General features: G+C 54.7%; 1 protein-coding gene and 1 long non-coding RNA gene across 5 annotated transcripts in view; one reads left to right on the forward strand and one right to left on the reverse strand.

The window, feature by feature from the left end:
• The window catches only part of LOC102938351 (E3 ubiquitin-protein ligase TRIM39), a 30,233-nt gene extending 11,884 nt beyond the window's left edge, over window positions 1–18,349 (forward strand). For 2 of the 4 annotated variants that reach the window (XM_037913911.2, XM_037913912.2), the window contains exons 2-8: window positions 7,934–8,078; window positions 8,331–8,749; window positions 9,439–9,534; window positions 10,401–10,631; window positions 12,004–12,026; window positions 12,785–12,900; window positions 13,538–18,349. In XM_037913911.2, coding sequence (XP_037769839.1) covers window positions 8,336–8,749; window positions 9,439–9,534; window positions 10,401–10,631; window positions 12,004–12,026; window positions 12,785–12,900; window positions 13,538–14,085 — 1,428 coding nt within the window. In that variant the 5' untranslated portion in view covers window positions 7,934–8,078; window positions 8,331–8,335 and the 3' untranslated portion in view covers window positions 14,086–18,349. Of the gene's footprint in view, window positions 1–6,464; window positions 6,598–7,933; window positions 8,079–8,330; window positions 8,750–9,438; window positions 9,535–10,400; window positions 10,632–12,003; window positions 12,027–12,784; window positions 12,901–13,537 lie in introns of all 4 variants that reach the window. The other 2 variants (XM_037913913.2, XM_037913914.2) reach the window with 2 other exon arrangements.
• On the reverse strand, window positions 1,535–2,582 carry LOC119567547. Its single transcript, XR_005227596.2, has 2 exons — window positions 2,274–2,582; window positions 1,535–1,945 (listed from the first exon to the last, which is right to left on the reverse strand). It is a non-coding gene; the product is annotated as an uncharacterized LOC119567547 (long non-coding RNA).
• Window positions 18,350–25,886: the final 7,537 nt, after the last annotated feature.

Below are 25,886 nucleotides of genomic sequence, written 5' to 3' on the forward strand. Positions count from 1 at the left end.
ACCGCGAACCGCGCTGCGCCCCAGAAGCAGCCAGCAGCAGGCCTGGTTCCCAGGCAGAGGCGCGCAAGCACCCTCCCCCCATCCCCCCAGTTCCCATTGGCTGAAAACCAGCCAATGGGAGTGCGGAGCCGGTGCTTGGGGTGGGGGCAGTGCGTGGAGTCCCGTGGCCCCCTGGCCTAGGAGCCAGACCCATTGCTGGCCGCTTCCGGGGCGCAGCGCTGTGTCGGAAAAGGTAGGCACTAGCCTCCCTTAGCTCGGCAGCACCGTCCTTGGAACTTTTAATGTCCCAGTCAGCGGTGCCGATCAGAGCTGCCGCAACCCAACACCTTACGTGCCGCGACCCCCAGTTTGAAAAACACTGTCTTAAGGTGCTCCGTTTACCCTACCGTTTTCTCCTGATTTACCGATGCAGTGAAAGTATTGTTTGCTACCTTTTCCTCCTGTGCACTTACTTGGTCATTCCCAATGTCTCCACTGCATCACCCATTCCAGTCTTTCCATGTTCCATCTTTTAATTTTGCTCGGACCACCTGTTTCCCATTTCTGTCCCAGTTCTTCAAGCGTTATCTAAATACCTGAAGCCCGGTGTCGCTCAACAAGGTTTATTATGAGGGGATGGCACTTTTCTTTTTTGCAGTTTTTCTACAGCTGTTTCCAATTTTCTGTTCTGTTCCTGTGCTTTCCAGTGTGCTCTGTTGCATTTGTAGCTTCTTTTAACTCTTTTTTGGTTTCTGCTACTTGCCCCACCAGTCCTGGGGCATGTTGTCTGAACCATTTAACAGCCGTGGTCGTATTTGCTATTTTTTAAAGCCTTGGTCTCTGCCATCGCTTTACATATTCCAGTCCACGTTTCCGCACTGTCTTTTTTGAACGCATGTGAACCTCCTTTGCTGGCTACCCAGCGCATCCATACTTCATCAGACTCTGGAGATTGGAAGGGAGGGTGTAGCAAGGCAGAGTATTCACTGGCGGGCACCTCCTGCTGGTTGGTCTGGGAATTAGCTCTTCAAGCTTTGCAGCGCCTCCTGCTGGCCAGTGTCTCCCTTGCTGCCACCTGCTTCTCCCTTTTTTCCACCACACTTTAGTTCAGGCCCCGCGTCCCTCCCAGCCCGCGGTGCCCCTTTGCTCGGGCATTGCCTCTTGACAGGACCCCACACTCAGGGGTCCTCCCCTCCCTGGGGAACCCCAATCCCCCTGTAACGATGTTGCCCATGGGAGCCGCTGAGGTCACTCAATTAGGGTGAACTGTAAACAAAATGGGGCAGACAAAACCCCAAAAGCTGGTGGATATTCCAATACTTAGATTTACCAAGCCAGCACAAAACAGCTGCTGTACTATTTCACTGGTTACTCAGAAGTCCCAACAGCACAGTTCCCTTAAAGTGCCCAGCCTCCATCCAGACACACACGTCAGATATGATGCTGATTACTGAAAATCTTATCATATAAAAGAAAAGGTTCTTCCAATCCCAAAGGATCAGCCACACATCCAGGTCCAATTATAACTTAGATCTTATCCAAAATACACGCTTAGTCAATTCTCAACTAAAATTTATTAAAAAAGAAAAGAGAGAGTGTTGGTTAAGAGATCAATATACCTACAGACTTGAATTCAATTCTTGCGATTCAGATACAGAGCAGAGATGAGCTTGTAGTTGCCAGAAGTCCTTTTGGAAATAGTCTATAGGTTATAGTCCAGTGTCCATCTTCAGGGTGACTCCAGTCAGTGACTGGGCATCTCAATCCTTATGGTTTAAGGTTTCCCCTTCTTGAAACCCAAAGCAGATCTGAGATGAAGAAGGATCCTGTCCCAGGGTTTTTATACATTTCCAGCAGCCTCTTGGCCTGAGAAAACAATAGGCTTAACTTCCCTTCTCCTAAACATCATGGTAATTAGCACAGGATAATTCATCCATTAAACAGTTCAGATACAGGTTACCACAACCTTCAAAGAGACAAATAGACAATAATACTATTGCCCTCCAGTGTCTTCCTAAATGTTAATATTCCTCTTTTGATCTTTGAATCAAAGCTATAGCCATAGACAAGACTTGGTTGCTTACATCACAAGACCTGAACAAACATCTACCCTTTTATCTCTAACAATGCAGACTTGCATTTCCAAGCTCTGTTCATTTACATATCTTCCTAACCAGTCTTTAAAGTTCAGCCATGGGTCAGGTCAGTTTGTGAGTTAATTAACTCTTTCTGGGCCTGTCACCTTTCAGTGAGATATTCTATTACACTCATAACGTCACACCCCCTAAGCCCACCTTGCCTCAGAGACCGACTGCCAGTCTTCATCTAGCTCCTTTTCTCAGGGGCAAATTGTAGGCTGAAATGGCCACTCATCATGGGCAAGGGGGTTTGGACCTGCTGCCTTTTCCTGGCCTGGCTGCACCACTGCAGCCTCAGTACCCCCACAGACCTTGGGGTCTCAACTGGCCAGTGTTCCCTAGCTCTGCCTGCCCTTCTCCAGCACGGCTCTGTTTGAGATACACTTCTCTAGCTAGCAGCCAGGTCCTTCGCACTCCACCACTGGAGTGAGACTCCCTCTACGCGGCTCCCAGCCCTTTTATCAGGGCCAGCTGGACCCTAATCGGGTGTGGCCACATCTGCGGCTGCCAACCCAAACAGCCTCCTGCCAACCCAATCGGCCTCCCTCGCTGCTTGCAGCCCCAGCCCTCTCTAAGAGCTGGCTTTTAACCCTTTCCAAGCCGGAGCGGGGTGACCGCCCTGCTACGGAGGGGATAAGGGGATTCGCTAACTTGGGGTTTTCTGCCATGTTAGACCGCAATTCCTACAGTGGGAAGCTCGCCTACTTACCAAATCAGCAGTCGGGGTCACCAGTGTTGTCAGTTGTTGGCTGCGTGTGTGTTTTCTCTGTGCGTGCTAGATACCGGCTCTGGCCAGGTAGAAGGCACAGCAGACCTCCAGCGAACTGCCCGGAAAGACCACAGACTTGATTTAGTGGTGAAGGCGCTCGGCCAGGTTTATTGCCAACAACGCGGGGTGCTAGCTCTCCACACGCTCTAGAGGAACATTACGCCGTGTACGCCCGTGACAATGGACCAGCTCATCAATGGCAGGGCTTTCCACTGCCAAAGGGTTACGGCGAGGTACCTCAATGTTTATAGATTGAGACAGACAATCTGGGATAAACAACTTGTGTGTCACCTTCCCTGTTTGTTACCTCCCCTTGTACCTTTCTTCTCCTGCTTCAGACAAAACATCCCTCTTCACCAACCGTCTTTGTACTTTATTCCTCATGTTCCAGACAAAACACCCCCATTCATCACTTCTGTCAAACCATCTTGCGCCAGGCTGGGGTGTCCCTGTGCTGGCCTGCTGGAATGTGTTTACATATTCAGAGTGTTTTAGCAACGCCATCCATACTTGTGCCAAGTTTATGTACCAGACAGTGAACTTGCCGGCAAGCACCTGTTTTTTGACAGACTTTTGCTCATAGCGAACCTTTTCCTGACTTTGGTTCAGGCCACAGGTCTTCCCCCATGCTCAAGCTTCAGGCTCTGTCTTCCTACTACCGTTCTGATACCTCACAACACGCCAGCCTTCACATGCTTTTGCCAATCCAGTCTGGTAATTCCTAGGCCTCCAGCGCTCTGATTGATCTGTTGATGTGAAGGGAGCCTAAGAAAATTCACTCCACTCTAGGTGATTGTTGGAGAGGGAGGCAATCAAATCCTTCCCTGACAGCCCCTGCTAATTGAGTGCGCCATCCTAGAGGGAACAATCCCACAGGTGCCCAGAGGTAGAGGCCAGGTCGGATCAGTCGCTGGAGCCCCCCAGAGGGAGGCAGGATTTTAGAATGACGTTCACACAATAATTTTAGTTTGGGAAGAGGGGAGCTGTCGAGGGACTGGACTGAGGGCTTTAAAATCGTGAATGCGGGGACGTTCACATTGATGGTCTGGTGGATCTCCATCAAATGCTTGGGGTTTCCAGAGGAGCGTAAGGGAGTGAAATTCAATAGTATTTGGCTACCACCTCGCTTACACAGTCTTGGAAACCCCAGCCTCAATACTGAGCTGGTTGGTGGACTCGAAGAATCTGTGGAGGTATCACTGTGGCAGGGATGTCAACGTGGTGAGGGGGACTGGCTGGCTCAGAGGATACAGGCCCTTTTGCCTCTCGGGACACCAGCTCTGGTCTGGCCCCACAATGGAAGGACTGGAGGACTGCTGGCCGATGGAGAATGAGACCTTTCCCCTCTAGGGGTTACTGGCTACAATCTAGGTCAGTAGTGACTGAAAGGCCTTCGTGTTTGAACGCCGTTCTGCATTCATGAGACTAGTTGGTGGATATCAGTCAGACCTCTGCCAGGGCATCGGAAAACAGCAGCCCCTTTGCTACTCTCTAGCTCCCTTGTTGGGAAACTTAGCAAAGGGTCAAGGAGTGAATGGGCCACAGAGATTGCACATCCTTCTTACACACAGGAGCCATGATCCCGGTCCTGCCGGCACTAACCACTAGACCCTTCTTTCCTCCCAGAGCCAGGGATAGAACCCAGTCCCTGCTCTGACCACTGGACTCCACTCCTTTCAGTTTAGTGTCATACGTTTTTATAAACAAACCCTCCTCTTTTATTTCAGTGTGGAGCAGCCCCAAACATGTTTAATTTGCAGAAGCTGTTTCCAAAACCCATTTCAGTGATCGCTGATTTTTTTCTAACTCCCTTTCTCAAAGGCTAGCAGGGTGGCTGAACGAAATTGAAAGTAATACATTGAAAATGATCTGCATTAGGTACTACAGCAATAAGGCCTGAGCGCCTCACAATCTTCTATGTATTTGTTTTCACAGTGCCCCTATAAGGCAGGGCAGTGCTGTTTTCCCATTATATAAATGGGGAAACTGAGGCACAGAGACTAAGCAGCTTGCCACGGTCACACAGGGACTCTGTGGCAGAGCCAGTAACTGAACGCAGAACTCCCTGACCCTAGGCCAGCACCTTAACCCCCTAGGCCATGATAAAACGGACAGAAGGAAATACAATAACTCCTCTCTTAACGTTGTAGTTAAGTTCCTGAAAAATGCAACTTTTAAGTGAAACGATGTTAAGTGAATCCAATTTCCCCATAAGAATGAATGTAAATGGGGGGGTTAGGTTCCAGGGAATTTTTTTTTTGCCATACAGTTCAGTATAAATAGTTGGGAGGTGCCCCCGCCTTACCCCACACAGGCACAGCCCCTGGCACTGGGGACAGTGAGGCAGGCAAGGAAGCTGAAGGTGCTGTAGGCTAGGAGAAGCACGTTGCGCACAGCAGCAGCAGCTTCCCCTACTCTGCAAGCACCTGTAGCAGGGGGCTCAACCCTCGGCCCGCACACTCCACCCCTTCCCCCAAGCCCCCACCCTTAACCCTCCTCTTCTTCCCCCCCCTTCCCCCTTTACTCCTCAGGCTGCGTCCTCGCTCCTCTCCCCTGCCTCCTGCCCACGGCAATCAGCTGGTTTGTGGTGTTCAAGGGGCAGGGGAGGGAGGGGGAGCCTGCGCGCCATGTCCTCCCTCCTCCCCCCATCCCTCCTGAACGCCACAAGCCAGCTGATTGCCGCGGGCAAGAGGCAGGGGGAGGAGCGGGAGGGCGCTGATCTGGGAGGGCGGGATCTGCCGGCGGGCGGGAGGCGCTGTGCGGGGGGGAGCGTGTAGGGGAGCTGATGGGGGCCGCCAGCTGTGGACAAAGCAGGCAGCCAAATGATGTTATAGCAAAGCATTGCACAACTTTAAATGGAGCATGTTCTGTAATTGAGCAGGGACGTAAGATCGAAACAGCGTTAAGCGAGGGGACGTTAAGTGGGGAGTTACTGTACTATATTTTGCACAGTTAGGCTGTGGAACTTATTGCCTTAGGGCAGGGGTCTCCAAACTGCGGGCCGGATGCGGCCCGGGGTTTCCATTTGTCCGGCCCTCCAACCAACAGGGGAGAAGCAAACAGCTGAGTAGGCACGGCCAGCAGGCAGGGGGAGGGGCCAGCAGGCAGCAGCTCGCGTGGGGGTGGGGGGGTAGCTCAGCTGAGCTGTGCAGGGGGGTGAGTGCCCCCGGGAGCCAGGGTCCTCCCAAAAGGGGAGCCAACTTAGAGTAAAAATACAAGCCAGATGCTTAATTACATCTCCAATAAATGGAGTAAAGAAGATGGAAATTAACAGTTTCATAATGGTTAAATTTTAACTACAGCACTAATAGAACCAAACAGTCCCAACCAACAATGGGAACATGGAGCTTCTCTTACCAAAGTACAGCCAAACTTTCAATCCTTTGTCATTTGCTTCAGCAGAGCAGGCATGCCTAGCAGGCACAGGGAGAAGGGAGCTGGCCCGGGTCAGAGCAGACCCAAAAAGGGGAGCCTGATTTAGAATTTAATGCAATACTGACACAATAGAGTAGTGTTGTTGTTTTAACGATTTTTCATATATTTTGCATATATTTGCATATATTTAATTTCTTTCACAGTCGCTTCGGCCCACGAAGCCCCTTCAGAAATCTAATATGGCCCTCATCTCATAAAGTTTGGAGACCCCTGCCTTAGGATATCGCTGAGGTGAAGAGCTCTAAATAGGAATTCTAAATAGCTTTGGACATTTAGGTGGGTAATAAAAATATCTGGAGTTGGAAAACTGCTACCCCTTTTTGACCTGAGCTGTTAGCTAGTGTTCCAACTCTGCAGGTTGTTACCATTAGGAGGAGAAATTGGTGATGGAGTCAGGTGTTTCTTTGATGCAGTCCCTGTTTATTTACAAAGTCCTGTTTCCCTGAACACAGGAGGAATCGAACAGGAAACAGTCTCAAGCCCCTTTCCCATCAGCACTCTGCCCAAAAGCACTCTCTCTGCTTTTTCTTAGGGTCACAGCCCCGCTGCTTTTTCTGGCTGGCCTGAGCTTTCTTAGAAACATAGTAATGTGGGGCTGGAAGGGACCTCGAGAAAGTCATCTAGTCCACCTCACCTCCCCACACTGAGACAAGATGGAGCATAGCTTATTCTTGCTGTCTTTTTTGTCAGCTTCTCTGCTCTTTCTGCTGCTTCTCTCACAGACACACGCAGCTCCAACATCCTCTTCACCACTTAACTCACCAGCAGTGTGTTCCTTTTTGGGGGGCCATGACCCGTGCCTGTGTTTTGGGTGGTGGCTTCCATTGTTTCAACTATCTGGTTCCGTAAAAGAGCTTAATTGTTTTCTTAAATTTATCCAGAATGGAAGGAGACTGGTTGACCCATTTGCTTCAGTTAAGTTTAACCCAACCCATAATAATAATAATAAATTAATATGTATTTTAAACTAGTTTTGGCTGAGCTAAAAACCCTCCTGGTGCATGAATCGACTCTGACTACTGGGGGCTGAGGTAGATTTTCCTAGGAACATGTTATCCCATCGTTGGTCACTGGGGGGGTGTCTCTTGTGTCTTCCTCTGAAACATCTCATGCTCGGGCCAGTTGGAGATAGGATATTGAGATAAAAGACCCCCAGTCCTCTTTTCTATGTCCATAAGTAGGTGTCAACAGAACCCCCAAGATGTTTCTAAAGCAGTCTGGGTATAAATCTCTCTTTTCAGTGGATCAAGTTTGACCGGCTTTGTATCTGTGATAAAATCCGACCAGTTCTCCAGTCTTCCACTGAGACTTCCAGGGTAGACAGGACTTGAATTTCTAATTGTGGGATGGGAGGCGAGGGGAAGAAATTAGTTTAGCCCTTTCAGGCCATCACCATGTATCACAAAGAAGCAACAGTACCCAGCTTGATCTCCTCCTCAACTGGGGGAGGGGGCGTCAGCTGCAGCCACTTTCGGGGGTGGTGCCTCAGAGCCAATCACGTGTATAACACAGGAGTGCTCCGGTGACCCTTGACGATCATGTGATGTTTGGGCTCCTTGTAATGGAATTGTTTCCCATACAACATCCACGTTTCCGCCCTCTGTGCCCTCAGCTTACCGCTGCCCAGACTGTGGGAGAGGCCACCACTTGCCCAGAGCCACAGAGAGATCCACGGAGCGTGTTGGGGATCTGCTGCTGGCTCGTCGCTGCAGCCTGCTGCGAATGCTCAACCCATTCTTGTGGAGTGAAACCAAAAAGTGAGTGGGATCTTCTCTCTCCTCCCGACTGTTTGATGAAAGGCCCCATGTCCCATTCCACACACACCCTGAGCCAGCCAGTCCCTCTGCCCTGGGGCTGGATCTGAACCAGCGCCCCCTAGAGGGGAAAGGCCCCATTCCACACACCCCCAAGCCCGTCAGTCGCTCCGTGCAGGGGCCAGATCAGAGCTGGCTCTCCCTGGAGGGGAAAGGCCCCCATTCCCACACAGCTGTTTCCCCCTTGTCTTGCAGGTACCATGGCTACCACCAACCCGCTGGAGAACCTGCAGGTGGAGGCTAGCTGCTCCGTCTGCCTGGAGTACCTGAAGGACCCGGTCATCATCGACTGTGGCCACAACTTCTGCCGGGTCTGCATCACCCGCTGGTGGGAGGAACTGAACCGGGACTTCCCCTGTCCCGTCTGCCGCAAGACCTTCCGCCACCGCACCCTCAAGCCCAACCGGCAGCTGGGCAACATGGTGGAGATCGCCAAGCAGCTGCAGGCCACCAAGCGCAAGGTGCGGGACGAGAGCTTGTGCGGGAAGCACAACGAGGTACTCAACCTCTTCTGCAAGGAGGACCAGGAGGCCGTCTGCCTGGTGTGCGAGATCTCCCACGACCACCGCTCCCACACCGTGGTGCCCCTGGACGACGCCTCCCTGGAGTACAAGGTGGGAGGCTGCCCAAGAGGTGACACCCGGCCCTTTCCCTAGGGCCAGTGCTCTACAGTCCATGAGCTGGAGAAGGTTTCCCAGGGTCCCTCTAGCATCTGTCTTCACTGCAGAGCTAGCCCAAGTTCTAATCCACCCCCCTCATCCATACGTAGCCCTCGGGTGCCGCTTTCACTCACCCTCATCCAGTGAGGATGCAGGCTAAACCTCTCCAGAGCTGGTTGTCCTCCAGTGCCTTCCCACAATGCCACCTGTGTCCCCAGAAGGACAGACAAGTTTTCCCACAATTCACTGGGAAAGAATCAGCTCTGATTACCGCAGTGCTGAAATCCAGGGGATATGCCCCCAGAAGTCCTAATGATACACACAGGGGAGCGCAGCACCAGTGGGGTCTAGCGGGTGAGAGCAGTGGGGGCTGGGAGCCAGGACTTCTGAGCTCTGTCCCCAGCTCTGTGAGGAGAGTAGACCCTAGTGGTTAGATGAGGGTGGACTGAGACTGGACTGTCCATAGGGGACTGGGTTCTTCTCTGGCCTTGACTGTGCCTCCCAACAGCTGTAAGCCCTTTTCCTTGCCATAGCGCCGCCCATGGCCCATCTAAATGCTAGGGAACTGACCATCTGGTTACTGCTGATTTGAGCCTGAATCTTGTGGCTGGATCCAGCTTGTTAAATGTTTTTTGTCCTCCCAGGAGAAGCTGCAGCAGTGTCTGGAGCCTCTGGAGCGGAAGCTGCAGGACATTGCCCACTGCAAATCCCAGGAGGAGAAGAAACCCGGAGAGCTGAAGGCAGGTGGCAGGGGCTCAGGGGTTTGCTCTGTCACCTGTGGCTGGGTCGTCCGTCAGATGTGCTGATCCAGCCATGAGTTGCGGAGCTGGGTTGGGCAGGGTCCCAGCTCGGATAGGAGACCTGCGGGAGGCCTCAGTAGGGGGCACTCTCCCCTCACAGTCAGTGCTGGCTCCCGATGCCCCAGTCTAATGCTAGGGGGCACTGTGCTTCTGGAAGTGCCATCTTTGAGACATGTCAGAAACTCTGCTTGTGTGAGATGAGTGAAGATCTCCTGTTGCTTATCTCAGGAGTCACGGCACTGACCCTGAGGTCCAAATCCCAACTCAGGTGGCTCTGTTCTGCCTCCATGAGCCCCCTGCAGTCTGGTTTCAGGTGGATACGGGGCTCCCCTTTGCATCCTCCCCCACGCTATTCTGCGGCTTTGCCTCGCGGTATCACAGCCACCGCGCCCCGCCCCAGAGGTGGCTGCATTTTGACAGCCTGTGGAGCAATCTACATGTACGCTCTGCAAAGAGAATAACCATCTCTGCCCACCTATAGAGAGGCCCCAGCCGGGTTCCCACTGCACTCAGCTCCTCAACCCCTCTCTGTTCAGCTCTGTGGAGACATCCCACACAAATGCACCTGGGATAATCCCTCTAGTTGGACCTGGGGCAACACCAACACCACCACCATCACCTGGGACCCCCAGGTCTGGGGAACGCCCCCCATCCTGAAACCCCCAGCTCCCTTCCTCTGTAGCCAGATCTGGGGAGACCCTCTGTTCTGCCGCTCTGTGGCCAGATCTGGGGGAGACCCGGGCTCATCCCTTGCCTTTCCCCGTGCCTGACTCCAGCTTGGTCCTCTCCTCTCCCCGCCACTGCAGAGAAAGGTGGAGAGCCGTCGGCAGCTGATTGTGAGTGAGTTCGAAGAGCTGCACCAGTTCCTGGAGGAGGAGCAGCAGGTGCTGCTCCGACGACTGGAGGAGGAGGAGAAGGAGATCCTGCAGAAGCTAAAGGACAACGTGGCCCAGCTGTCAGACCACCGCCTCTCCCTCAACCAGCTCATCACTCAGATTGAGGAGAAGTGCCTGCAGTCGGGCATCGAGATGCTCAAGGTGAGGAGCCCTGAGGGGCATCCTCTTTTCCTGGCCCTTAGGTTGGTACCCAGCAGGATGTGGCTGAATCCCTGGGCAAGCATGCGGATTTCCATCCTACCCACAGAGATTTCTCCAGAGAGGCTCAAAATGGCACCCCTGTCTGGAGTTTCCAGAGTGGGGAAGTTGAGGGACCTCTGTCCTCCAGAGCTTCCTCCCAAGCCACTTCCAGCTCTTAAGGCTGGAGGAAGCAGCCAGAATTCCCATCCGATCCCTGGAGCTCCCACCCCAGGAGTCTCCTGAGTCCATGGAGGGGCACTGTTGGACATCTCCATACGGATATGGATGGAGCTCCGTCTCCATCCAAGGAGGCACCCAGAATTTCCATCCTGTCACAAGAGTTTCTTCCAGGGCCTATTCTGAGCTTGCTCCTCAGATACCTGGCTGGCTTTGGAGGAAGACTTCCTGGAGAATCCATAACAAGGACATTTAGCCAGAGGTGCCTTGGAGCTTCCTGCCAAGGGACCGGCCACCTCCTTCAGCCTTGTCTGCCCCTAGCACAGAGACCATTCTACTGGCCTGCAAGTGCTTGCACCAGGGTAGCTTATTCCACTTGGGCAAAGTGAAATAAGTTAGACTGGTTCCAGTCTCCACCTCGTCCCGGCATAAGTCTGTCAGTAAAGTCTCACACACCCCCAACCAGCATAGCTATTCTATAGGCGTAGACCAGGCTTTGGCCATCAGGAGGTCCCACTTGGATGGGTCAGCATGACTTTGTTGGGAGGAGGGAGGTTTAGGGACCTCTCTCTCAAGAGCTACTTCCTGACTCCTTGGTCTGCTCTGCTCCGTAGAGGTGCCCCACTGAGATTCTTAGAAGGGCTCCAACTGGAGCTCTGGCCAGACCCAGAGGAGGCCCTTGTATCTCCCAGGTGTCCTCAACGTGGTGGGGGAAACCTGGCCCCTGAGATGTCGTCGCATGCAGATGTGCAAAGACCTTCCAAGGCTGAGCCATGAGCTCTGGTTGAGCCACTGCCCATCAAGCAGGCTGTCATGCTGGGGGAAGGTCTGGGAGATCCGTTGCTTTGCTGGAGATGTCTCAAACCAGGATGGGCCAGAACGCCGGGGACCTGGATATAGGGGGCCAATCCTGGCTGCCTTTTGGGACTGGGCGAGATGGGCCCTGTTTGGGGCATCTTCAGCTCTGATAGGCAAAGCATTGGGGGATAGGATGTAGGAGACGATCCTGGCATAGGTGGTGGACGGGCCTTGATGGGGAATCTCTCTGGGGAGCAGGCGGTGGGAGACCTGTCCCGCCCTGGGGTTTGGGCAGCTTGGATACTGCCTGACCAAGTCCTGGAACCTCCCTTGATCCACTTCTTTTCTCTTCCTGTAGGACATAAAGAGCACCCTGGAAAGGTAAGGCCTCCATTTCCCAGCCCTCACCCTGGGAGGTGAAGACAGCACCATCCAACCCCCTGCACTCAAAGGGGAAAGGATCTGAACAGGGTGGGGGCCTAGTGGGTGGGTCAGAGCTGCAGGAATGGACAAACAACTGAGCCAGCCCATGTCTTGGACCAAAATTATAGAGTGTGGTCTGGTGGCTTAGGGTGGGGGCGCTGGGAGTCAGGACTCCTGGGTTCTATCCCCAGCTCTGGGAGGGGAGTGCGGTCCACTGGTTAGAGTGGGGGAGGTGCTGTGAGTCAGGACTCCTGGGTTCTGTGCCCAGCTCTGGAAAGGGAATAAGGTCTAATGGGTTACAGCAGTGGGGGCTGGGAGCCAGGATTCCTGAACTGTGGGAAGGGAGTGGAGTCTATTGGTTAGAGCAGGGGAAGGGGGATTCAGAGTCAGGACTCCTAGATTCTGTTGCTGGCTTGGCTCATTGTTTGGCTTCTCCGTGCCTCAGTTTCCCCCTCCTAGCCCTGTGTCTCAGGTGCAGGCAGGGTTTGTGAGGCAGGATAAGTGTCTCTGAAATGCTCCGTGTTAACAGTCCTGCCCTTCCTCTCAGAGTGCCTGGAGGAGAACTATGTTACAGGCCATGCGGCGCTCAGATCCGACAGTGACTGTGGCAGACAGGTACCTTGGATAGGGTAGGCCAGGGCTCTGGCCCTGTGGGCCCCTGTGCTGGGAGCTCAGACCCAGCTGATGTGGTGCTAGCTGTGTGTCGCCCCCTTCAGGTGTGAGACGGTGCAGACCATGGAACTGGCCTCGGTCCCCATCAAGCTGGAGAAGAATTTCTGCAGCTTCCCCCGGCAGTACTTCGTCCTGCGCAAGATCATCAAGAGGCTGATCGGTGAGTGGGGCTGCTGAGGGCTCTGCCCTGGGTGGGGTCCCTTCCTTCCCTGGTCGTGGGGGGCTGGTCCCTCTCCCACCCTGTTCTCCAGAGAACATACAGGGCCTGGGAACCCTGCTGGCTCTGAAGGCGTCGGTGCCTTGGTTAGCGAGAACCGGGAGGGGTAGAATGAGCAGGACCCTCCTCCCAGTGCATTTGGGGGCCATTGTGGGGGAGGGGGAAGAGACGTGAAAAGGGTGCTGTGGGAAGGTTTGTGGGTTGGGGGGGCATGAGGCTGAGAGACTGGGGGCACTGGTTTGGAGGGGGTCAGTGGGGGGCTGGTTTGGAGGAGGTGGGGGGATCAGTTGGGTCTGTTTGGAGGCGGAGGGGACTGGCACGGAGGGGATTTGGGAAGGGTTGGCGGGGACGTCAGGTGAGCTTAGTCGGGGGGTCAGTTGGGAGGGGGTGTGGGCCTGGCACGGGGGGATTCGGGAAGGGGGCGGCAGTGGGGTTGGGTGAGGGGTGAGTAGGGGTTTGGTTTGGAGGGGGTGATTCGAGAAGGGAGTGGCAGTGGTGTTGATGGTTGGGTGTGGGGCGACCCCAAGGGCAATATGGGGTGGGGCAAAGGACTGACTGCCCGGCCCCTCTCCCCCTCCAGGAGACGTGACCCTGGACCCTGAGACGGCCCATCCCAACCTGGTGCTCTCCGAGGACCGCAAGAGTGTGAAGTTCGTGGACACGCGGCTGCGGGACCTGCCTGACACGCCACGTCGCTTCACCATCTACCCCTGCGTCCTGGCGACCGAGGGCTTCACCTCGGGCCGCCACTACTGGGAGGTGGAGGTGGGCGACAAGACACACTGGGCCCTGGGCGTCTGCAAGGACTCGGTGAGCCGCAAAGGTGAACTGATGGCCCTGCCCGAGACGGGCTACTGGCGAGTGCGGCTGTGGAATGGCGACAAGTACGCGGCCACCACCACCCCCTTCACCCCGCTGCACCTCCTTGTCAAGCCCAAGCGGGTGGGCGTCTTCCTGGACTATGAGGCCGGGCGGGTGTCCTTCTACAACGTCACCGACCGCTCCCACATCTACACCTTCACGGACACCTTCACCGAGAAGATCTGGCCCCTCTTCTACCCGGGCATCCGCGCCGGACGCAAGAACGCCGCCCCCCTCGTCATCCGCACCCCCACGGACTGGGAGTGACGGGGCTGGAGGCTGCTCGCTCCAGCCTCCTTGCAGACTGGGGCGAGGCAGGAGGCATGGATCTGGTTTCTGCTGTGCACCCGCATGCCCTGACTGTGATGAGCACCGTGGCTCTTACTGCCTTCCTGGAGACCCTGCTTGTGGACCGGGAGAGCCGGGGCGGGGCCGGAAGTGGATTACTGAAGGCCCCACCCCTCCCCGCAGACTGCGGGGGCCACCTCGCTGGCCATGCCCTGATTTAATCCAACCCTAGTGGGTTGGGCTTTGCGGCCCCCTGCCGTGCACGCTGGAACCAGCCATGAAGGAAGTCCTCCGTTCCATTTTCCCCCCGCCTTCCAGCCAGCCAGCCTTCCTGGACAGGGAGTGATGGAGGCTGCTAGATCCCGCTTCTGCCCCCAGCATGGACTGGGGCGGGGGGATCTCACAGCTCTCTGACGCCTCTGCCTTTCCAGGCTGCGGGGGACAACCCCCACCGCCCTCGTCTCTCCCCCTAATGGGGGCCAGCACGGACATCAGACTCCAGTGCAGTCCCGAAGGACAAGACCCTGGGTTCCCTCCATGGGCGGGAGCTACCACCCCCTCCAGCAGTGGGGGGACCCTGCCATTGAGGGGGATCTGGACCCAGGGACTAGTAAATTCCCCCCCCTCCCCCCCAGGTTAAACCCATGGGGATCTCTCTTGAGTGTGTAGATGCTAATAAGTCACCATGGACTGCAACAGGAGGGGTGGGGGTTCTGATTAGAATTGGGGGAGACAGGCTGCGAAGGACTATGGGGGTGTCGGCAGCTCATTCTGAGGGGCGTTGGATAAACAGGGATCCAACAGATTTACGGGGTGGCCCCGCCCTCCCAATCACTCTGTTGCCTCCGTGATGTGGCCCGATCTCTCCCTCCGGAATGGACTCAAGGGGGCAGATCCTTGCTTGTCTGGCTGGGTTCTCAGTCCCTGAGTCACTTTGATCCTGGGCTCCTCTTGCACTTGTCTCCTGGTTTTTTTGGTGGGGGGAGGAGGGGGGAACTGTGTTGTTGCCACCTGGCTCCCATGAAAACGCATCACATTTGGACTGTCCAAGGTGAGTCCTTGGGAAAGGCAGCGGACTTGCGCGTGCTGCAGGAGAGAATCCTTGGCCTTGTACGACCCAAGTTTATTCCCCTTCTGGAGCAGAGCAGGCAGGGTGGGGTCCAGTCGATTAGGTCCGGGGAGTCAGGACTCCTGGTTTCGTTCCCAGCTCTGGGAGGGGAGTGATGTGTCTAGTAGAGCGGGGGGGCTGGGTGCCCGGACTCCTGGTTCTGTGCCCAGCTCTAGGAGGGCAAACTGGTGCCACACTAGCTGGACCATCAGCCTGATCTGGTGCCGGCAGAGAGGCAGGGGTAGCGGTCTAGATGATAAATTGGTACCCAGAAAAGGGAGGATGTTGAGCCTTGTCACTCAGTGTTCCAGGTTGTTTGAGAGGGGACAACCCCTCGGTCTCCTGATAGTGGTGTATCTTCTTGGGAAATCACCTGTCACGCTTGTCTAGGCCAGAGGAAATGTTTAGGACTGACCAACTCCTGTCCCTTTGGGCTGAGTCTTCCCCCTTGCTCTGGGGTAGGCCTGTTTTGGGATTTGTTTGTGGCAGGGGTGGAAGTCACTGGACCCACTCGATCATCTGTTCTAACCTGTGTTAAACAGGAGATGCCTATGAGTGAATAGGCTAGAGACTGAACTCCCCTCTGCTCCCTCAATGAGAGGGCGAAGTTTACCTGGTAGCCTCCACTCTGGCAGTACCGGGAGACCTTGCACCGTTCCCAACCCCTTCCATTCCACCCCACTGCAGCAGCTTTGAAAATGCACCTCCATGCTTTCTTTGCCCTTTGCCACTCGCTCTTTAATAACCCATCAGGTGCATCCATATCCGTGCTGCTCTGCACCCTGATCTCTCTTGAACATGAAATAATTGCGTACGTGTCTTTTGAAGAAAAGAAAAAGCGAGGAAATAACTTCTGGCAATGAAGAACTCCGTTAAAGCAAGGAAGTAGGCTGGGGTGCCCAAAAACCTGTCACAGCGCAGTTACGGTTGGAAATCGACTGTATCAAAACTGGCCCCGTCTCTTCTCCCTGAGTTGTATTTGCGGAACATGCAAGGTTTTCATTCTCAAGCGAGCTGGTTTCCTCCCTGACTCATGTACCATGTTCAGATGTCAGCTGTGGGGTTAGAAGAGCCAATCGTTCAGCCCTGATTGGCTCAAGAAGTGGCCGCGAGGGGAATTAAATAGGACTTTCCACCAGGGGCTGTTTGGATGAGGAGAACGCAGACCTCGTGTTCCCTGCCATTGCAGAGTGGTGGCACGTTGGTCTTGCCTGATCTCTGCTTGGGACACTTAACCTTAAGTCCCCTAAGGATTTAAATGCTTTAGTCTAAAGTCTTTGGACTCAATGCAAGGGTAACTGGGTGTGTTGGTGTTGCCCGTGTTTACAGGTCGGGAATCTCCATCGCCGTTCCAGGGCTAACTGCACCTCTCCTTCCTTTTCTGAGCTGATTGCACCCCCACTGTCCCTCGAGCTCTTCCTGGGGTGGGATTCCCCCATTTTCCCACTCTGACCCCTCTTCCCAGGCTACGGCACCCCAAGTATCAGCTGTGCTTCTCCAGCAGGACCTATGGAAGTTGGCCCCCGAGGTTCAGTCCGTTGGGCACCTTGACCCGAAACCAAAGGATTGATTAACAGTAGGAATGGAGCACAACAAGAGAGAAACGGATTTTAGAACAGCAACCGGCCTCCAGGCAAACTCCCAGAGGTAGAGGCTTATGTGCAGACAGTAAACATTACATCCTGGTTACCGCATGTTGAGCTACTTAAATTATCACAGGCTGCTCCAGATCTGTCCACCTTTGAGTTTGGGTTCAGCCCTTCCGAGCCCCCTCAACATAAATGCCCACCCAGGTGAAGGTTTCTGCCACCCAAGGGCTTTTCAGTCCAGCCATCGGCAGCCACGTGGGAGTCGACAGCCAGGAGTTGAAGTGAGACAGATTGCGAGTGGAGGCAAGGTGCAGATTTTCCACAGAATGGGCGACTAACCGGTGTGGCTGCTTCCCAAAGGAGGGCGTCTCATGCTGGGAGTCTTTAGCAAGACTGGGTTCGTGTTTTGAGAACATACGGCCATGCCTGATCACTGTGCGGGAGAATACTCCTCGCCGGGGTTACGCAGGAGCTGATGATTATTTGTATTTCAGTAGCAGATAGTTCCCAGCTGAGATCAGGACCACGTTGGGCTGTGCGCTGTGTGCCCGTGTGTAGTCAGAGATACTCCTTGCCTCAAAGAGCTTCCAATCTAAACAGTCTGGCTCAGGTGAGACTTGGTGAAATGCAGCCACCTCTGGGTAACAGCTGACCAGAAAATCAGCAAAGGATGTGCTCACCCAGCACTGAGATGCAGCCACCTCTGGGGTGGGGCAGGGCAGCTCTTTAGGAGTGGAGATTTTGCAGGAGCTGGGACGGAGGGCTCAGATTCTGACTCACAGCGGATGGGGAAGTATCAAGGATTCATTCATGCCCAGGAGGGGTCAGAGCCTCATTGGGGAGATGCTTTTCTGCCCCAGGCAGAGAAGGGCAGTGCGACACCTTGAAAGGCTCCGTATTCGAGTAGCTGTGTGTGAAGGAGGGGTGAGAGGGGCACCGCTTGTAATGCATTAACTAGCTGTGTGTGTAACTAGTGGCCCAGGACAGGGACTGGCTGGCTTAAGGCAGAGCAGGATGGGATGCAGAGCCTTTCCCTATTAGTTTGGATGGGTAGCTGGCTCAGTGTGGGGGGGATTGGTACACAGGACCTTCCCCTCTAGGGGCGCCTGTTTCAATCTGGCCCCATCTCCGCGCAGGGCAGAAGTGCATTCCACTTGGTGCACCCATGGGTGTAATGAGCTGGTGGGTGTCAGCAGAGAAGGTGCCTTGATCCCCACCTGCCCTGACACACCCCAGTGCCAGTCACCTCAGCAGGGAGGCCAAAGGTTGAATGGGCCCCAGCTCCCCCCTGTCCCCCAGAGGGGGTCCCTGCAGGGGTGGGGCTGTGACTCGTCAGCAGGGGGTGTTCTGTGGTCGGGGAGCACACTCCCTGCTCCTGTCCCCATTGGGGGGTGGGTACAAAGAAGGCACCTCCGCTCCCCTGGAATGTGGGGGCAATTGTGTGCGCTGTGGTCTGTCCCAGCTGGCCGGGCAAGAACCTGTCTCTGTGGCTTGTATCGTATAATGGCCTGCGACTTGTCATCAATAAACCACCGATTTTCTTAGACTCCCTGGTGTGTACGGCTCTTCCTCACTGTGCACTGAGCACCAGCAAGGAGGGGAGTGGGGTTTAAGTAGGTTCGAGGGGAGGCTGGGAGTCAGGACTCCTGGGTTCCATCTCAGGCTCTGGGAGGGCAGTGGGGTCTAGTGCTAAGTTCCCTGTAAGCTGCACAGCTGGGTGGCCGCCCAGCAGGCTATCAAGTGCCGCACAGTTCAGGTGTCCCTACCCCCCACTGTCATGTGCTGCTCGTGCCCTCTGCCTTGGAGCTGCTCCCAGGAGCCTCCTGCTTGCTGTGTAGAGCGGGGAAGGGGAGGGGGTGCTGATGTTAGGGTGTTCCCCTGCCCCGTACCCCATCTCCACAGAGTGGGGGGAGGGGACGGAGGGAGCTTGCTGGCAGCGGCTGCTGTGTCTGAACTTGCTGATCTACTTAAAAGGGCAGCGTACTTAAAGGGGCAACACACGTCTCTGTCACACACACACACACTCTGTCTTTTACACTCACCTCCCAACACATACTTGTGGTGTTGTTACTTCTTGATACTTCTTTCAAAGTGTGTTATTTTAGTTTTTTGACTGGTCTATGCATTTTATTATTTTTATTTCTCTCTTACGCTTAAATTTCGTTCTTTGAGTAGTGAGTACAAAATGCCTAACCTGTCCTGGCTGGATTAATTATCCCTATGGTAACTTTTTAAAAATATATATTGTATCTTGGTTTTTGGTTTCTACTGGTGGCGCACATCCACACATTACCTCAATATTGTGCACATAACAAAATTCATTACGCACATGGATGGAAAAAATTAGAGGGAACATTGGTCTAGCGGTTAAAGCTAGGGGGTAGTGGCAATCAGGATTAATGCTGATCGGCGAACAGCTTGAAGTCCTAGAGAGAAGAAAGCTTGCTCTTGACATTTGTTTGTGAATGGAAGGGTAGCCCAGAACTACTTGAGAACCCCAGATGGGCCGGGCCTCTGTAACAGAAGGCACTCTCTGCTGCAACCTGTTGGTGAGCAAAGGGAAATGGCTGGTATGGAGCAAGCCTCGTTTGCATTTCAACTATGCAACAGTTTGGGTCATTTGGGTTAAAATCAGTTACATTGTGAGTGTGGGGGCAATAAGATGCCATTGTCCCTGGTAGGAGATTGAGGGAGAAGAGAGGGACACTGATTGTGCAGGGGGTGAAGGGGTCACCCTGACTGGTAGCATTATCAGGCACAGTTAGTTAAGAACCTGGACAAAATTACAGAATGGTCTGTTCTCTGGGGTGAGTCCATTTCTGATAGAATAGGCTGTTAAGGGTATGTCCACACTGCAATTAAAAGCCTGTGGCTGGCCTGTGTTAGCTGACTCAGGCTTGTTGGGCTGAATCAGGCTAAGGAGCTGTTTAATTGCCATGTAGATGTTTGAGCTCATGCTGGAGCCTGAACCCTGGGACTTTACCCTCTCGTGGGATCCCTGAGCTGGAACATCTACATGGCAATTAAACCACCCCTTAGCCTGAGCTCCATGAACCTGAGTCAGTTGACAGGGGTTTTAATTGCAGTGTAGATGCTTCCAAAGGGGTTCTGCATCCCAGGGAGCTCCGCAAAGAGTTGAGTAGAGGAAGTTTGGAGGCAACAGACAGCATGGAGCTGAGATGGCTTGGGCTGAAGCAGCAGGGAGAATAGCAGCTGCCAGCCTCCCAGTCAGATTTAGGGGAGGGTCTGTGTACCCAGCAACCAACACTGAATTCACAGCCCCAGGAGCAGCCCAGAAGTTGGAATAACTGTTAAGACTTTTCCCCAGGTGTTTTTAGTGAATGGTAACTTATTACCCGCTGGTTTTTCTCAAATTCATTCTGTTGTGTCTCCCCCATTCATAAAATTCTTTTTGGTCTAAACCCCTGGATTCAGCCCTTGCAAGGGGGGGAAGGATCGGTGCCTAGCGAGGGCACCCAGGATGGTACATATGGTTTCCCCGCTTTTTGGGTGAGGGTATGAACTGGGGTTACTTAAGTCCTCAGACTGATTTCCCCTAGACAGCTGAACCCAGCCCTTTTTGCTGCTGCTGTCCACTGGCTGAATCATTTAAATAATCCGTTTCCCAAAACGTGGAGCTTTTGACACTTGTTTTCCTTCCACATCAAAATTAAGCCGGTTGAAATTGAAGTGAAAGGTCCATTTCCATGAAGCTTTCGGGGGTGGGAAGGTGATTCAGATTCGCTGTGGGATACATACTCGGAACGAGACAGGAAGAGCCAACCCCACGCCAAGAGAACCAAGTGGTTTGAGTCTGCATAAGCTTTGATACCATCCTCATCGCTGTAGTATCTGAGCATCTCCCAATAGCACGTTAAGCCAGGTGTCTACGCATCCCTCGCGTGGGGTTTGTCCTCTTGTCCTCTCCCCAGAGGAGGAGGGGTGCTGTGGAGCGTCTTGTTTCAGTAGCAACTTCAGATCTACCTGCTGCTGTGTGTGTGTTCGAGAAGGCCAGGCTGAAGAACTCGACCTTGCCCATGGAAAGGAACGGGGGGAGGTTTGAGATGGGCCTCGGTTCTTGGGGAAGTTCAGTAGGCACATGGCTGCGACGTGGATGAACCAGTTTAAAATCTTTGCTCTCAGTCAGGTGTCTCTCTCTTGTCTCTCTCACTCGACGACCAGAAACCCCATCCGGGGCCTGAGCTACCTTCCTGACTGAAGTGTTAACAAAAACAGGAGGGTTCTGGGGAAAGTGTCTCTTTCGCTTGCTGATGGAAAAAGGTTGAGATGAGAAATTCCAGTAAGCTGGAGTCAGGACTCCTAGGTTCTAGCTCCTGCTCTGGGAGGGGAGTTGGGTCTAGTGGGTTAGGGCGAGGAGGCTGGGAGCCAGGACTCCTGGGTTCTAGCCCCTGCTCTGGGAGGGGAGTTGGGTCTAGTGGGTTAGGGCGAGGAGGCTGGGAGCCAGGACTCCTGGGTTCTAGTCCTAGGCTTATGACTGATTTGTGTAAATCTTATCCCCATTGCATCGACTGTGAAATGTGTTTCCGACACGTAACCTCACAATGTGAACTATAACTACCCTGTGCGGAGGTGGGATGGATCCTGAGGAACCTGCGCTAATAAGGGCAAACACTTTGATCTCACAATTAATGGGTTCGGCTTGCTCTGTGCGGGAGGCCGTTTGCGAATATGGGGGAGGCAGTTCAACCAGTGCTGACCCCAGTGTGGCACCAGGTGGCGCTGTGCTGCAGGGAGCTGCGGGGGGGCTCAGAAGGGAGCACTCTCCCCCCCTCACAGTCAGTGCTGACCCCAGTGTGACACTAGGGGGGCTGTGCTGTAGGGAGCAGGGTGGGGGCTCAGTAGGGGCCATTCTCCCCACACAGTCAGTGTTGACCCCAATACCCCAGGGCGGTGTAGGGGCCCACTGCCCTGAAGATGAAATGTAAAATACAGACCCAGACCCTGGCCCATCCAAAGCTCTAACCCACTAGACCTCACCCCCTCTAGGAGCTGTGGATAGAACCCAGGAGTCCTGGCACCCAGTCCCCTCCCCCCGCCCCTGCCCTGCAGAATCTATTTCTGGAGACTAGTCGCCTCCCTGCAGGGACTGTTCTCGGTGTGGGTGGTTACTTCGAAACAGGTCTGCTCTGTCCCTCTAGCCACCTCGGGCAATGCTCCCTGCACGGCTGGTCACTGGCCCAGAAGAATAAAACCAGCCCCCGAGTCAGGAGTCTGCGTCGGTCCCAGCTCAGATCTCTGTGCTCCCCCGACGCAGTGCCTGCCCGACCCAGAGGAGCCCAGCATGGCCCAGGCTCTGCTCCTCGCAGCCTCTGTCCTGTTCTGCCTCGCACTGGGGGGTAAGTGCCATCAGGGAGCTCGGGGGAACTCCACTCTAGGGTGACAGGCCTGAGTGGCTCCTTGAGGCAGCTTACGCCTGTCTCCCCGAGTGCCTAGAATAGATTTCAATAGCCCTGACACCCAACCTCCCCCAATCTAACCACTAGACTCTACTCCCCTCCCAGAGCCAACGATAGAACCCAGGAGTCCTGCCCCCCAGCCCCCTTCCTCTGGACAAATGAGTGTTGCAGATGCTGAGATCAGCCCCTTGGTGTGGTGTCCATGTCCCTCGAATGAGCCAACTCAGATGCATGCGTCCAGCTGCCCTGGAAATGGCCGTGTCAATTAGTATCCCTGGAGGCGGGGGAGCTCTCCTTGGAGGACTCAGAGTTGTGGATGGGGATTGCCGGTCTCTGCCTGCCATGCCAGGGGTTTCGTGCTCAATGCAGGCAGCTTTTACCAGGGGCTTGTCAACTTGGGGTGAGCAACCCCCGTGGTGCCACTGAAAGAGGATGAATCACAGCCCCGAGTCCTCTCAGTCACGCACAGGCCACTTCCCTGGCAGGTCTCACCAACCCACCAGATCTCTGCTCAGCCATGGAGACGTCTGGGGTAACCCAGCCAAACTGACAGAACTTCAGGAGGGGAAAAGTGGTGTCACTCCGCAATGGACAATGATTGGAGTGTGGGGGGCTGGGAGCCAGGACTTCTGGGTTCTATCCATGTCTTGGGGAGGGAGGTGAGGTCTCGTGGGTTAAAGCAGGGGATGCTGAGAGTCAGGACTCCTGGGTTCTATCCCTGGCTTGGGGAGGGGAGTGGGGTCTAGTGGTTAGGGTGGGCTGCCTGTGGGTATGGTGGTTGGGGGGTGTTTGTGCCCATCTCTCACTGCATCTCCCCTTGCTCGCCCCCTGCAGCCAGCAATCTGCGTTGCAGACAATGCGCCCTGGACGAACCCTACATCGGTTGCCTCCCTGGAGTCACTGAGTGCACCCCTAAGGCTGGGCATCCATGCATGACTGTCAACATCAGCTCTAGTGAGTGGAGGGGAGGGCTACACTGGGTTTTCTCTGCCCCAAATGCCCCCACCAGTACTGATCCTTACTCCTTTCTGGGCAAGTTGCTGCTTGGCTCTGGCCTGACTCCTTGTGGTCAGGCTCAGAACTGCAATGTGGGCTCTCCGCTCCCTCCCACCCCCCGCCAAGCACTAACCCACCAGACCCCACTCCCTTCCTGAAGCTGGGGATAGAACCCAGGAATCCTGATGCCCATTCCCCACCTGCTCTAACCATTTGATCCCCACTTCCCTCCTAGACCTGGGGAAAGAACCCAGGAGTCCTGGCTGTATCAACATCCTATGAGCCAGGGGAGCTTTCAGCCAGTGACGGAGCAGCTAAGCGGCCTTGGGTCGGCGTGGCCTGGTTTCTGGTCCCCAACCGTGCTCTGGGCTTTGGGGTGGTGTGTTCGACGGGCGTGGTTCTGAGCTCTGCCTCTCTGTCTCCCCCTGCAGGAGGTGAGGTGCAGTTCCTCATCCAGGGCTGCATCATGAATCCCAGCCGCTGCGGGCTGGTGAAGGACTTGTTGGACCCCGAGTACCAGATCAACATCACCTGCTGCTCCCACGCCTCCTTCTGCAACGACTTGGGTCCTCCTGCCCCTAGCAAGGGAGGGCGCTGAGTCCGGCCTGCCGCCTGCCACCCTCCTCCATCCCTGCCCGTCCTCCGTCCCAGTCCCCATCCCGCCTTCCACTTCCGCAGTTCTCCAGCCATCCTCTTCACCGTTCACCCATCCCTCTCTCCCCATCCTCCCTCCTCCCTCCACTTCCTTCCCTTCCATCTTCCTCTCTCCCTTCTTCCCACCTGTCCTCCTTCTCTTCATCCATCCCTCTCTCCTCTTCTCTTCCTTCATCTGTCCTTCCTCCCTTCTTTTCCTCTCCCTTCTTCCCTTCCTCTTCCCCCTCCTCCTGATCTTCCCCCCCTCCACTCTTCCTCCACGGACTCTCCGGGTGTGAAACCTGCCCGTGTTCCCTGATTCGCTGTGATTAATAAACCTCTTACGGGGTTGTACAGTTCTAGCTAACTGTAGAGCCTGAGGACAATATAGTCAGATAGAGAGGGGGTGGGGCTGGGAGTCAGGACTCCTGGGTTCTATCCTTGCTGCTAGGAGGGGAGTGGGGTCTAGTGCGGTGGTCCCCAAACTGTGGGGCATGCCCCCGTGCAGCGCATGGAGGAATGTGCGGGAGGTACAGTGGGCCCAGGCCAGCCCCCATGGGAGGCAGGGAGGGAGTGCCACCTAGCCCCGCTCCGGCCCTGCCCCCATCTGCAGATCCAGCCCTGGCCACAGCTCCAGTCCCAGCTGCCCTCCCCGCTGCCCCCCGGCTCCTTGCCCCAGCCCTGGCTCCTGGCCTAGACCATGGCCCCAGTTGAAGTGCTGGCTCCAGCCCTGACTGCAGATCTGGTTCCAGCCACGGCTCCTGGCCCCAGCCACTGCTCTGGCCCCGCTCCCAGCCCTAGCTCCCAACCGTGGCTCCCAAGGGGCACGCAACTGAAAAAGTTTAGGGATCACTGGACTAGGGCTGAGAATCAGGACTCCTGGGCTCTAATCTTGGCTCTAGGAAGGGAGCAGAGTCTAATGGGAATGAGACCCCTGGTGGTTGGGAGCCAGGACTCCTGGGTTCTATCCATGGCTCTGGGAGGGGTGTGAGGTCTAATGCAGGAGGGCTGGGAGCTAGGATTCCTGGGGTCTATACCTGGCTCTGGGAAAGAAATGGGGTCTAGTGGGTGACAGCCAGGGGGAGCCGAGACTCCTGGGTTCTAATCCCCTCTCCACCCCTGAGTGGCCATGCCGCAGTTTCCTCCCCCTGTAAAATGGCAGGCTACTGGCCCCACTGTGTACATGCTATATAAGTGCAGGTTATTGTCTCACTCCATAAATCCTCCTTATTTCTAGGTGTTTCATTGGTTCCCTGCCTCCGTCCAAACCCCCTTTGTTTGTGGGTTCCCTGTGCAATCCCCTGGAGAAATCTCTTTGCTAGCTGGGATGGGACTGCGGTTCTCTATTTGCTCTGGCGGTGCCAGTGTTTGAGTTGCTCTGTATCTGCTTTGTCTGCCTCACAGCCTGTGGCTGGCCGGCGCCCGAAAGCCCTTCCAATAAAGCTTCCCCTTCTCCTCACCCTCTGTAGCATGTCTCCCTGCTGAGCAAAACACTGGGCCAGCTGCTCAAATCCATCCTACCAAATCAGGACCCTGTCCAGATGCCACAAAGGTTTGACGCAGATATTACCGGGGTCACGACCCAGCTGAGACAGCAGCGAGCTTGTCCTAGTGCTAGTGAAGCAGAGAATCGCAGAGTTTGAGGCCAAAGGGACCATTAGATCACCTGGTCTGATCTTCTGTACAGAACATGCCATTATATTTCACCAGTCAAAGCCCAATAACTTGGGTCTGAGTACATCAAATCTTCCAGAATGTGGATCTGAAGCCAAACAAGACCCAGGAGACCTGGCTCAGTTCCCAGTTCTGCCACAGCCTCCCAGTGTAACCTTGGGCAAGTCACTTCACCTTTCTGTGCCTCGGTTTTCTGCCCCCCAATACAGTAGGGATAATAATCCTTCCTTTGTCTATTTCAATGGGAGGCTCATGGGGGCAGGGCATGTCTTTCACTGCATCTGTACACAGCCTAGCACAGTGGGTAATGCATCTCGTTTGGTGACGCACATAATAAATAATAATAACAGAAGGCGTTTATTA

The sequence above is a fragment of the Chelonia mydas genome, chromosome 14 (assembly GCF_015237465.2).
Source record: "Chelonia mydas isolate rCheMyd1 chromosome 14, rCheMyd1.pri.v2, whole genome shotgun sequence".
Classification (NCBI taxonomy): Eukaryota; Metazoa; Chordata; order Testudines; family Cheloniidae; genus Chelonia; species Chelonia mydas.